This window comes from Carlito syrichta, unplaced genomic scaffold (genome assembly GCF_000164805.1).
Source record: "Carlito syrichta isolate Samal-C Ts95f unplaced genomic scaffold, Tarsius_syrichta-2.0.1 Scaffold136857, whole genome shotgun sequence".
In the NCBI taxonomy this organism is placed as follows: Eukaryota; Metazoa; Chordata; class Mammalia; order Primates; family Tarsiidae; genus Carlito; species Carlito syrichta.
In genome coordinates, this window is record NW_007080953.1 from 427855 (window position 1) to 440679 (window position 12825).

The 12825-nt window shown below is 48.1% G+C and overlaps 1 protein-coding gene across 5 annotated transcripts in view; it reads right to left on the reverse strand.

The window, feature by feature from the left end:
• The window catches only part of GSN (gelsolin), a 70101-nt gene that overhangs the window by 9642 nt on the left and 47634 nt on the right, over positions 1-12825 (reverse strand). For all 5 annotated transcript variants that reach the window (XM_021708428.1, XM_021708427.1, XM_008049786.2 and 2 more), the window contains 7 exons: positions 12622-12783; positions 11032-11181; positions 9746-9835; positions 5969-6101; positions 4299-4387; positions 3928-4143; positions 1416-1549 (listed from right to left, as the gene is read on the reverse strand). In XM_021708428.1, coding sequence (XP_021564103.1) covers positions 1416-1549; positions 3928-4143; positions 4299-4387; positions 5969-6101; positions 9746-9835; positions 11032-11181; positions 12622-12783 — 974 coding nt within the window. The remainder of the gene's footprint in view (positions 1-1415; positions 1550-3927; positions 4144-4298; positions 4388-5968; positions 6102-9745; positions 9836-11031; positions 11182-12621; positions 12784-12825) is intronic.

Genomic DNA, 12825 nt, shown 5'->3' on the forward strand with positions numbered 1-12825 from the left:
AATTTTTTGATTTATTGTAGAGATAAGGTCTCACCAAGTTGCCCAGGCTGGTCTCGAATCTGTGGGCTCAGGCAATCCTCTTACCTCGGTCTCCCAAAGTGCTGGGATTATAGGCATGAGCTGCTGTGCTCAGTAAAGACATCATTTTATAAGCCATAAAGTCGACAAACATTCAAAAGTTTTGACAGTGCAGTCCACTAGTGTATATAGGAAAACTGGGACTTTCACACGTCACTGGTGGGAACGTAAGGCTACAATGCTATCAAGGGAATCGGGGGCCAACTGTCAAAAGGGCAAGGGCATTTATTCTTTCATCCAGCAATCCCACTTCTGGGAACTCACACTCGAGGTATCTCACTATACATTCAAGATGACATTTGTTTAAGGTTACTAATCACAGTAACACTTGTAATAGCAAAAGACTGGAATCAACCCAAGTATGCAGCAGAAAGGAATTTGTTAAATAAACTATAGTGCAGCCACCCAGAGGAGTGTTATACAGTCCTAAAAAAGAACGAGAAAGCTATGCGTTCACACAGATGCATTTCCAGGAAGAAATGAGTCAGAAAAGCAAAGTGCAGGACAAGGTACACAGTTTGCTATCTTTTGTGTAAGGAAGAGGAAGAATTAGGCTATATTTGCACATTTATTTGCTGCATAATGACTTCCTGGAGGAAGATAAAAAAGATAGATGAAAGTAGTTACTCATGAAGGGGTGAGGTTTAGAGAATGGGGTAGAGAGGGACAGGGGTGGGTACAAGAGTTCTCAATAAATACGTTTATATTCTATTTTGATTTTTGAACCATGTGAATGTATTCTCTGTTTTAAGATAATATTTAGGCCGAGTGCAATGGCTCATGCCTCTAATCTCAGCACTCTGGAAAGTTGAGGAGAGGGGACTGCTTGAGACCAACCTGGGCAACATAGTGAGACCTTGCCTCTACAAAAATAAGAACGAATTTGCTGGATGCAGGATCACCTGAGCCCAGGAGGTCAAGGCTGTAATGAGCGGTGACTGTGCCACTGCACTCCAACTGGGTGACAGAGTGAGATTCAGACTCAAAAAAAAATTTTTTTTTTTTTTTGAATGAACAACATATGTGGAAGGATAAACCCTAGTGTGTATAGTACTTGGCATGGACTTAGATACTCTGTACGTCTCTCCCCATTCACCGTATCTCCTAGAGTGGATGAGAAATACTTTGATAAGAATGGTTTGGAAGTTGTTTGGAGAAATAAGCCAAGTGGTGCTGCCCTGTGGATGACAGCATTCCCCAACAAGGTGTGGCGGTCCCACTCCAGGCCCTCACCCTCAGACTGCCTTCAGTCCTGCTCATGGCCCTCCCCTCGTGACCACTCTCAGGGCTGGGCCCCATGCTCCACCCAACACACACCAGATGGCCCCAGGCCTCACCAGTTGTAGATGATCTGTCCCTGGCGGCTACCATGGTGGTAGTTGTACAGAATGATGTAGCTGTCTCCTCCGTAGAACTGCCCATACGTGGAAGGGTCCACGGGTACTTTGTCGGAGCCTTCGACTCTCCAGATCTGTCAGAACAAAGCTAGGATCACATATTGTGTGGAACCTCCTACTCCCAACTCTGGCCAGCTGGGAAGCTGCAGCATGCTAGATCCTGGCTCCACAATAGAATGAGCTTTTCCAACTTGGGTTCAGACTAGAGTTCGATCATTTGCCCAAATCTTAGAGGCACTACACGGCAGGGTGGAGACTCCATCCCAGGTTTCCTGCTCTGGGTCCTCACATTCCATGGCTGCCAGTCTCCCTCCGACAGATCATCAAGGCAGCTCCTTGGGAAACTCAGAGCCAGACGCAGATCCCAAAGCAGGTTTCACCCCTTGAGAAACCCTGTGACCTAGAACAACTTGCTTAACCTCTCTCAGCCTGTTTTCTCACCTGAAAAATGAGGATAACAGTACAGAGACCTGCTAATGTCTGTCCATATCGCCACAGCCCCTAGAGAAGGGCATGGCAAGGGTTCAAGTGCTCTGGCACATTCCTGAGCACATCACTGAGAGTCCCCTTGTCTTCTATGCACTCCCAGTAAGTAGCTTCAGGGGATCCTTGACTTCTCTGCAGACTACACCCAAAGATGTAAATTTCTGTTTACCCCCTTTCTTAATAGTCACAGGTTTGGACACTATAGTATCCACGTAATAGTAAGTCTTGTGATCTGCTAAGTTTTGCAATGCATGATGTCTTAGGCCTTGGAAACTTCCTTTCCTCTAAATGTCACTATCTAAACGTAAAATGTGGCTATAACTTAAGTTCTATATATATATGTGGCTAATGTATAGGTACTGACAACTCTGGACTTCAAAAAAAAAAAGCGGACTGCGAGGCCTGAAAGGTGGGCAGAGCCGTTCTAGAAAGACCTCCAGTCCGGCTCTGCTCCCTGGATTCGAATTCAGAAATAAACTTCTTTCTGCCAGCTCCCTGTCCCTTTGATTTATCAGTATCAAGGGCGAGCAACCGAGCGTCCCTGGGACCATAACACACCTACCTCACAGCGTTGTTGTGAGGCTCAAATGAGTATTCATGAAAGTCTGGCACAGTGGCCGGCACAAGGCGATAGCCCCTTAGGTGGCTGCTACTCTCATCATAATATAATTATTATGATTGTATTATGAATATTGCCATGATCTGTATCATTATTGAACAGCCTGGATTACAGGTCACCTGCAGAGGCAGGGGTCACCACAAGGTGACCTCATAATGACCCTGCTGGCAGGTTTCCGCACAGCTCCAGTGACACCACTTTTTCCAAGCGATCACAAGGCCCTATGGCGCCACCTGGTGGTGCAGTGGAGACACTGCGTCCTCTAAGTCCCAGAAAACAATCCAAGTCTCTGGATCTCTGGATCTTGAAAATCCTTGAGTGGGGTTAAACCTCATTTTGCAGGTAAGAAAGAGGGGCTCAGAGAGGTTACATAGCTCACCCAAGGCTGCACAGCCAGGCTGCCAGGTCTCCTGCCACACCCTGAATATTTTCATTGCATCCTCCCCATCTGATGAATCAGGGAATTAATAATAATGCCAATGACAGAAATGATCATAAATACAAATGAACACTTTTGTTATTCCTGTCATTAGGAATGGAATCAGTGTTTGCCTGAAGTGGACTCTACCTCGTAAACATTTCTGAGCCCCATCCCCACCTCCCCTTCTCCACCTTCCTGTGACCTTCCTGTGACCTTCTTAGTCTCAAGGCTATCATCCTTCTCCCCTAAACTACTATAACAACCTCCTCACAGCTTGCCACCTTTATTTTCCCACCCCCAACACATTTCCACAGCAAGTTTCTAAAGCACAGACCTGAGCTTGTTACATTTCTGCTTTAAAAAATAAAACCCCTGACTAGCACCTAGTGGTTAGAGGATCAAGTCCACACCCTGGGAACCGGCATTCAAAGAACAGCTCCCTCCTTCCCAAACACAGCGAGTCCCACCTGGAAGACCCACCACTCTCTACTATTTTTCTCTGGTAGCAAACTCCTACTCCTACTCTGAGACCCTACCCAAGAGTCCCTGTCTCTACGTAGGCTGTCCCAACCACCTGTACCACTTTCCTTCCTGTGTCCCTACAATCCTCTGTGCTTCTGCCCATTTTCCACTGATCACACAGGTCTGAGCAATCAGTGGTGGCTATGGTCACCTCCCCTCCCAGACCAGATCCTCCTTAAGGCAGGGTGAAGAGTCTGAGACAATTGACACAGGGCCTGAAACACAGTGGGTGTTCAGGCTGCGTAAGTTGCAAAAGAACGAGTAAGACAAAAGAATCTCATCCACCAAAACTATGGTGTAACATCCCCACGGTGTAACATCCTCAGGAAAGCAGAAGTCAGCACATGGGCCAGAGTGCCCGGGAGGAAGGGGCCCGGACACACCCGCCAAGCCCCTGCAGGCACCTGTTTCCGCCCTGTGCCATCGTCATCCATGCCGTGCTGGGCAGCCATGGCAGTGGAGGTGTGCAGGGTGGCAGCGTCGAAGGGCACGCGCTCCACGTTGGCGATGTGGCTGGACAGGTAGGCCAGGCCTGGGCCGTCCGTCTGGTCTGGGTCCCGCCAGTTCTTGAAGAATTGCTTGAACAGGGGTGTCTCCCCGCCCTCGGGAAGGATGGAGACCTGGGAAGGAGAGGGGAAGGAGCAGGATGTGGCTGGGTGCCTCGCAGGGGTCCTGAGGGAGCCTCAGAGACCCATCCACATTGAGGGTAGGACCCCCGCCCATCCCGCTCAAACTGGACCCATCCCTCCCATCCTACCTGGCCTCCAAGACTCACCTGGGTCTGCTTGGGGTATTCCATCTTGGAGATGAAGTCGGAGGCCGTCTTGAGGGCAGCCTTCCTCTCCTCCATGTTGGCCTGCTTGCCTGTCCGCAGCCAGAGAAAATGATAGAGGGTCAGGGGCCTGGGATCCTGTGCATCCTGATGCCCCATGGTCCAGGAAAAGGAGCAGCCAGACCGCCCTTGCTACTTTGCTTAGATTGTGGACAGCCAAGACCAGAGACTCCCAGAGCTGAATGATTGTAGAGTTTTGGGGATCCAGCTGGGGTTTGGCTGATGACACCACCCACAACGCCACTGTGTTCCATCTACTGAGAATGTATTTTGGACTTAGAACTATACATAGATTACTTTATTTAATCTGCACATCAGTCTTATGTGATAAAGATTGTTATCATCTTGCTCTCATGCACATCTAAGAAAATTAGGGTCTTTTTTTTTTTGAGTTGGACCCAGGTTGGAGGGCAGTGTCACGCTCACAGCTAACGTAGCCTCAACCTGATGGGCTCAAGCGATCTTTCCACCTCAGCCTTCCATGTAGCTGGAACTACAGGCACATGCCACCATGCCCGGCTAATTTTCTAACTTATTGTAGCGATGAGGTCTTGCCAAGTTGCCCAGGCTAGTCTCAAACCTGCGGGCTCAGGCAATCCTCTCACCTCGGCCTCCCAAAGTGCTAGGATTGTAGGTGCAAGCTACCACGCCCAGCCTGGAAATTAGGGTCTTAAAGAGATTAAATGACCCGTCCAAGGCCACTCAGCCGGTGTGAAAGCTGCAATTCAGACTCTGTCCAGTCAACTCTGAAGCCTACTCGCTACACACTCAGGCCTCCCTCGACAGGGTGGTACTCCTCCACAATCTCCAGTTTGTCCCCGCCCTTGACAGCATTCCTGTGCCAGGTGAGCTCCTAGCCAGCTAGTGCCAGCTTTAAGTCTCCAGCCTTCTCACTGCCAAGGCCAAGCCTGCCCCAGGCCCGAGGATAATAATAGTAATATTTATAATAGCCTCTCCTCTCTCTCTGTATCTCTCGCTCTCTCTGTCTCTGCCCACTCACTGCCTCCTTCCCTTCTGTCCTCTTACCTGGGACTAGCCTTGGAAAAGGAGGAGAGGGTATCGATGGGTCCCCTCAGAATCTCTCAGGGTCTTTCAGAAACATCTGGGGCAACAGTTTCCAAGAGTCTCCCACAAGACATCCTCAAAAGTTCATGGACTTCTGGCACAGCATTTCCCAAACCAGGTCATCTCCATGAAAACCCCCAGTGTACACGGGCAAGTTAAACATCCTACACTAAATAAACTTGTTTCCCATTATTTAATCCATGGTTACCCATGAACTTATTGGACCACAGTGCTACATGTTTCCTACATAATTTTTACATGATGCTAACTAACCTCTCAGAGAACTGATGTTATAACACACTTGGGAAATGCTAATTTTAACCAGATAGGGAATCTGAGGCCCAGAGAGGAGGATAAGTAAAGTGTCTACGGTCACACAGCATGTCAACTGCAAAGCCAAGGTGTCAGTCCAAAACTCCCAATTTCCACTGTACCAGGTGCCTCCAACTCACACTCTACACTCCCCAGGAGCTGAGTTCCTGGAAGCTGCAGGAGATCCCACCCAAGGTCCTGGATGCTGGCTGGGACCCTTCCCTGGACCCTAGTACCTTTCCAGACAAAGATTTTCCCGTCTTTGCCATGGTCCAGGATGAAGCAGTCCTCTGACTTCAGGGCCCCTTGGGTGAAGGGGTTCTCATCAGCCACGAGGGAGACTGACATGGTGCCTGCACCATTGGAGACCTGAGGGAACACAGGGGAGGCAGAGCCGTGTGAGTGTCTGCAGCTGCCCACCCCGAGACTTCCACTCCCTTGTCCCACTCCCCACCCCAAATGGCCCTGCAGGGTGATGCGTAGGCTTTTGCTTGCAAGTTCCAAGGCACATGTAGACAACTGCTTTCCTTCTCGGTTTTGTCAGAGTCACAGATGCAGACCTACACTCAGGTGTCACGGGGAAACCGCACATGGGAAGGGAAGGCAGGATGCAAGCAGAACCCTGCCACAGGAGAGGAACTGAATAGTTGGCGGAAAAGGTATTCAGCTTCATCAGTAAAATAATAATAATAAGCTAAAAATAAAAGTGAACAGAGCTAAATACAGTCTGGTATCTTGCATTGGAACCTGGAATGAAAAGCTGGAAAAATCCAAAAAGTCTGTTGGCTTAGTGAACAGTATTGAGCCGATGTTAATTTCTTAGTTTGGACAAATGTACCCGATTATGTTAAGATGTGAAGGAGAAGCTGGGTGAAGAGTATATGGGAACTCTCTACACTATTTTTAGAATTTTTCTATAAACCTAAAAAAGATTCCAACATTAAAAGCCCATTAAAGTGAAAAAAAAAGGTGTATTACACTAGTCAAAATTCTAAAGATCAACAATAACCAGTTTTGACAAGGTTCTGGGTCCCTGGTGAAAGTGTTTTGGTGTGTATCAGAACTTAAATCAGTGTTCTGCACTAATTGAATACTTACTACTATGTGCCAGGTGCTGTTCTAAGCAATTTACATAGCTTAAATATCATTTTAGAACACTTAATTCTTGCACATGATAGTTCTATGGCCATCCTCATTTCATTCATTATGAAACCAAAGCACAGGGTGGTTAAGTAACTCGCAGGCCTAGAAAGTAGCATACCTGGGGTCACACACAGGCAATCTGACTCCAGAGACAATATTTTTAACCATGGACTCATTCTGTGGTCAGTGAACCAGCAATACCATGTCTAGGGACTTGCCCGAGTGCTATACTGTACTCAGCACAAATGCACCATGAGGGACCGTTTGCAATTGGAAAAGGTGGAAACATCCTAATGTCCATCAATCAAGATCTGCTTAAATTCTAACATTCACAAAACAGAATACTATATAGCTGTTACAACAGGTCATGTAGATATGTGTTATAGAAAGATATTTCTGACCATGTTAAGTGGAAAAAAGGCCCCAGAACAACATGAATGGTTTGGATTCAGTTATTATAAAATAGAGACGGAAAAGTAATTAGGCATAAAAAAACAGTATCTGGACAAAGATGTGTTCTTTCACTAAAATGGCAACTATGTAACTATGGTAACCATGAAGGTGAGGAGGAGAGGCTGATTTTTAAAACTGAGTCTTGCCACTTTTGTAATTAAAACACATTTTTTTGTTTTTTGTTTTAGGCACAGGTTCTTGCTCTGCCATCCAGGCTGGAGTGCAGTGGCTTCAACACAGCTCACCACAATCTTGTATTCCTGGGTTCAAGTGATCCTCCCATCTCAATCACCTGAGTAGCTGGGACTACAGGCAGGTGCCACCATGTCTGGCTAATTTTTTCATTTTTTGTAGAGATAGGGTCTTGCTATGTTGTCCAGGCTGGTCTTGAATTTCTGGGCTCAAGCAATTCTCCTGCCTCCCAAAGTGCTGAAATTAAAGGCATGAGCCACAGAACCTGACCCTTGAAACATTTTTTTTTTTTTGAGTTGGAGTCTCAATCTGTCACCCAGGCTGGAGTGCAGTGGCATGCTCATGGCCACCACAGCCTTGACCTGCTGGGTTCAGGAAATCTTTCCACCTCAGCCCTCCAAGTAGCTGGAACTATAGGTGTGTGCTACCCTGCCCGGCTTTTTTTTGGGGGGGGTTGGAGTCTCACTCTGTTACCCAGACTGGAGTGCAGTGGCGTTCCCAGTCACTGCAGCCTTGACCTGCTGGGCTCCGGGATCCCTCCGCCTCAGCCTTTCGAATAGCCGGAATTACAGGCATGCGCTACCATGCCCGGCTGATTTTTTGATTTATTGTAGAGATGAGGTCTCGCCAAGCTGCCCAGGTGGGTCTAGAACCCGCAGGCTCAGGCAATCCACTCACCTCAACCTCCCAAAGCATGGGATTACAGGCTGAGCCACCGAACCTGGCTTATTTTTTTTGATATATTGTAGAGACGAGGTCTCACCAAGTTGCCCAGACTGGGTCACACCCCCAGACTCAGGCAATCTCTTGCCTTGGCCTCCCAAAATGCTGGATTATAGGTTGAGCCACCGTGCCCAGCCTAAAACACATTTTAAAAATAATACTGGTTGTCGGCCAGGCACAGTAGCTCACGCCTGTAATCCCAGCACTTTGGGAGGCCAAGGCGAGAGGATAGCCTGACTCCAGGAATTGGAGACCAGCCTGGGCAACTTGGTGAGACCTTTTCTCTACAATAAATAAATTTTTAAAAAAACATTAGCTGGGCATAGTAGCCCATGCCTGTATTTCTAGCTACTTGGAAGGCTAAGGCAGAAGGATCACCTGAGTCCAGAGTGCCGAGACTGTGGTGGCTGTGAGCATGTGGTGGCTGTGACAGGGTGAGACTTCTACTCAAAAAATAATAATATTTTAAAAATGAGCCGGGCTCGGTGGCTCAGCCTGTAATCCCGTGCCTTTGGGAGGCTGAGGTGAGTGGATTGCCCTCGCCCGCGGGTTCGAGACCCGCCTGGGCAGTGAGACCTCATCTCTACAATACATCAAAAACTCAGCTGGGCGTGGTGGCGCATGCCTGTAATTCCAGCTACTCGGAAGGCTGAGATGGAAGGATCGCTGGAGCCCAGCAGGTTGAGGCTGCGGTGGCTGGGAGCAGCCACTGCACTCCAGTCTGGGCAACCGAGGGAGACTCCAACTCAAAAAAAAAAAAAAAAAAATGCTGGTACTCTTAAACTAGTGAAATTACATTGACTTTTTTCTTTATACTCATGAGTATTGTTCACTATTTTTTTTTTTTTTGCAACAAACATACATTACTTTATAACAAGAAAAAATCAATAATGTGTTTTTTCTCTGGAGATGATGGAAATCTACACCCCCATTTTGTTGTTGTTTTACCACAAAGCAGCCTGGGGGACAACACAAGTAAAACGGGCTCAGTTGGCTTAACTTTCTCTTAAAGTGAAGACACCAGAGTTCCTTAGCTCAATAAACCTCAATTCAGTTGTAAAAATAAGGAAGAAATTACAAATAAAGTCATTAACCATAACCTGCACCGCCCTGCCCCACTAGCCTCACATACAAATTCAGTTCTATAGTATTTCCTTAAGTATTTTCCTACGATACTTTCCCATCAGTTTTCTCCACAGACTCCCCAAAATCCTGCAAAGTTGACCCCTCTGCCCTTTTTCTCACTTTATAAACCAGAAAACAGACCCAGAGAGAGAGATCCCATGCATGAACATGATACAGATGTGTCTGGAGTTTATCACATTCTCTTATTCTTAGTGCAGAAAGGCAAATTACCCAGGCGTACGCCAGAGAAATGAGAAAGTCAAGGCACCCCAGAAGGGGTGCTTTGCTCAAAGACCCACAGCAGGAGCTGGGGAAGCCCAAGTTTCCCGCTTCCCCATCTGACCCCACACCCAGGGACCAGATCATCTGGGGCTCACCTTGTAGAGCTTGGCCAGCTTGCGGTTGGCCGCGTCCTCCTTGGCTGTGTCATCAGTACCCGTGGGCAGAACCGGCTTGGGGCCCAGTACCTGCGGGAGATGAAAAGACGGAGAGAGGGTGTGGTCATGAGGGAGGGGCCTGGGCTCCTGAGAGAGCTTCCCAGGCAGGCAGGGACCACACAGGCATCAACAGCAACCCTCCAGGTGGGGCCCAGCTCCCTCCAGGACATCCTCCGTCCAGCCACAAGTCCAGATCTGCCAAGGAAAGGTCCTTCCCTCCCTGTCTCTCTAACTCCAGGAACTCTGAGAGAATATCCTTACCCCTCTAACTCTAGGACGACCTCGTCCTGTGTTTATAAGCACGTGACTCTAAGGAAAAAAAGCCCTTCCTGCTAATCATGAGAACTACAACTACTGAACACCTTCTACCACGTGCCTTTACACGCTTTCACTTCACACTCACACCCATGCGAGGAGGCACAGATGATCACTCTCATTTTACAGAAAAGGAAACAGAGGTCCAGAGAGACAAAGTCAATGACCCACAGCTATGAGGAGGCTAAGCCAGAGTATGAACCTCCACCCCTGGGACTTCAGAGTCTGTTTTCCCTCCTCCATTCTGGGCCTTTCCAGCCTTGACAGCCCCAGATATTGGCCCTCCCAAGCCACGGCTGGTGTCAGTTTCCTCGCCATAATAATCACCCTTGTGCTCCTTCCAAAAACTGGAACTGGAAGCCCCCAGACAAGCATGACCCAAGAAGTGTGGAGCAGAGCTCAGAGCCTCCTCCTTTTCCTGGTGAACCTTGCCCCTACTGACATGTCCTCAAAGCACAATGACTGGCAATCCCATCATGCAGCTGACTCAATGGGCCATAAACTACAAAGAATAGTCAGAAGAGAAAAGAAAGAATTGGATTTCGGGGTCTCTTTCTCACCTCACTCCAGCACCAAGCTGGCCCTCAGGAGATGCTGGGGACCCTCCTGCTTGGCTCCTGCAGAGGACCTGGCCCTCCCCACTGGAGGGTGTGGCTTACATTCCCAGTATGTACCATGACCTGGGGTTCCAGTCATGGTGCATGAGTCTGGGAGTTCCCAGAGAAGCTGGCTGATCTTCTCACTCTCTAAAGCATTCAGGCTTGGTGGAAAAACAGTTTGTGTGTGTGGTGGGAGAGAGGAGGGCATGGAACTTTTTTTTCCCTCAAACTCACCTCAGATTGCCTACTGAATGGAAGAAAGTCACGAGCAGCCTGTCACGCTGCCCACCCCAACCTACATGCCATGGGTACCTGAAGCATCGCCTCGGACTCAGTGCCCTCCTCAGACACGTGCACTCGGGCCCGGCCACTCCGTTCGTTGTCCCGGATGCCCTTGGACACCTGCGTGGCCTTCAACCTTTCAAATCGGTTGCTGTTGGAACCACACCACTGGTAGATATCCTAGAAGACAGAGATCCCATAAGTTGGTGCCCCAGCCTTTGTAAAAGCCCTGCCCAGGGACAGGGTTGGGAAGAGACTGTGGGGTGTGTACAAGTTCACCTTGTTTGTGCTTGCCCAGGTGAGGGCTGGCAGGGCTTGCCCATGTACGCTATCTAAGAACAATGAGTGTGATGCATGCACATCAGGGAATGTGACTGCATGTCTGGGGATATGTCTTTTTTCACAGGTACACCTACATCTAAAATGTGTACAAAAATGTCTGGCTGCTGATGGGAATATAAATTGGTACTACCACTTTGGAAAACTGTTTGGCCATAGCTACTAAAGCTCAATATACCTATACCTATGACCCAGCAATCCTACTCCTAGGAATATACCCGACAGAAAAGCATTCAAAGGTTCATCAAAAGACCTGGGCAAGAATGTTCGGAGTAACACTATTTGTAATATCCCTAAACCAGAAACCAGCCCAAATGTCCATCAACAACATCAAGAATACATAAATTGCAGTACCTCCCCACAGCTGAATCTTAGATAGCAAGGAGAATGAACAACCTACAACTGAGTGCAAAAATATGAATGCATCTCAGAAATGTAATGCTGAACCAAGTCAGATATAGAAGAGTAAGTTTCCATGTTCATAAACTTCAGAAACAGACAATACTAATCTATGCTATTGAGAAAGTTCAGGATGATGGCTGGACTTGGGATGAAGGATCCTGTTTCTTACGTGGGTGTGTTCACTTTATAAAATCCATTGAGCCATACCCTCAGGACCCACATATTCTTCAGTGTGCCCACCACGCCTTAATACAAAGCTTACACTAAATCATTGTGTGCCTATGTTCTCATGAACATTATACCAAAGGCATATATGCATATGAGGTTTGGGGTAGACTTGCAGGTCTGCACTCACGTGGATTTGTGAAGCAGGCATCATACATCTATAAGATGGGTCACACACAGTGTACTTGTGCAATTACATGTATGACATACACATGGGGGCCCTGACCTTGAACAACACACCCAAGTCTACATGTGTGGGCATTCATTATGGTGCACGTGTCCATGCCTGGCGGGCAAGAGCCTATAGTTTTAGCCTATTCCTGCCACATGTTTATAAGCACGTGACTACAAATAAAAAGGTACACAGAATATGCATGTGAACAGACAGTGCCAATCAAAGTCCAAGGACACTATACACATGGCATGTACTTAAGGTCTGTGCACGATGGGCATGAGTCTACACATGTGGAAGTCTGTGCACAACAGACATGCCTTTACGTGGGTCTGTCTGATTCCTGCACAGTGTGCAGGGGCCTGCTGGTCCCTGTGGTTTGCCCTGCCCGTGTCTATGCACCTGTTCATGTGGGTGTGCCCATGTCCCCAGAGTCAGGCCAGGCCAAGAGTGGCCCTGGAAAAGTGTAAGGCAGGACTCACGTTGCCCAGATCCAGGATGAAGCAGTCGCCATTGTTGAAGCTCTCCCAGGACACAGGCACCTCAGTGGCGCGGACCACACGTCGCCCTTTGACCTGGAAGAGTCTCTGCACCACCACCTCATTGGGTACCACGTGCTTGAATCCTGATGCCACACCTCCTTTCTGTCAGGTCAAGGAGACAGCGTTAGCCCAGGGAAGAGGGTC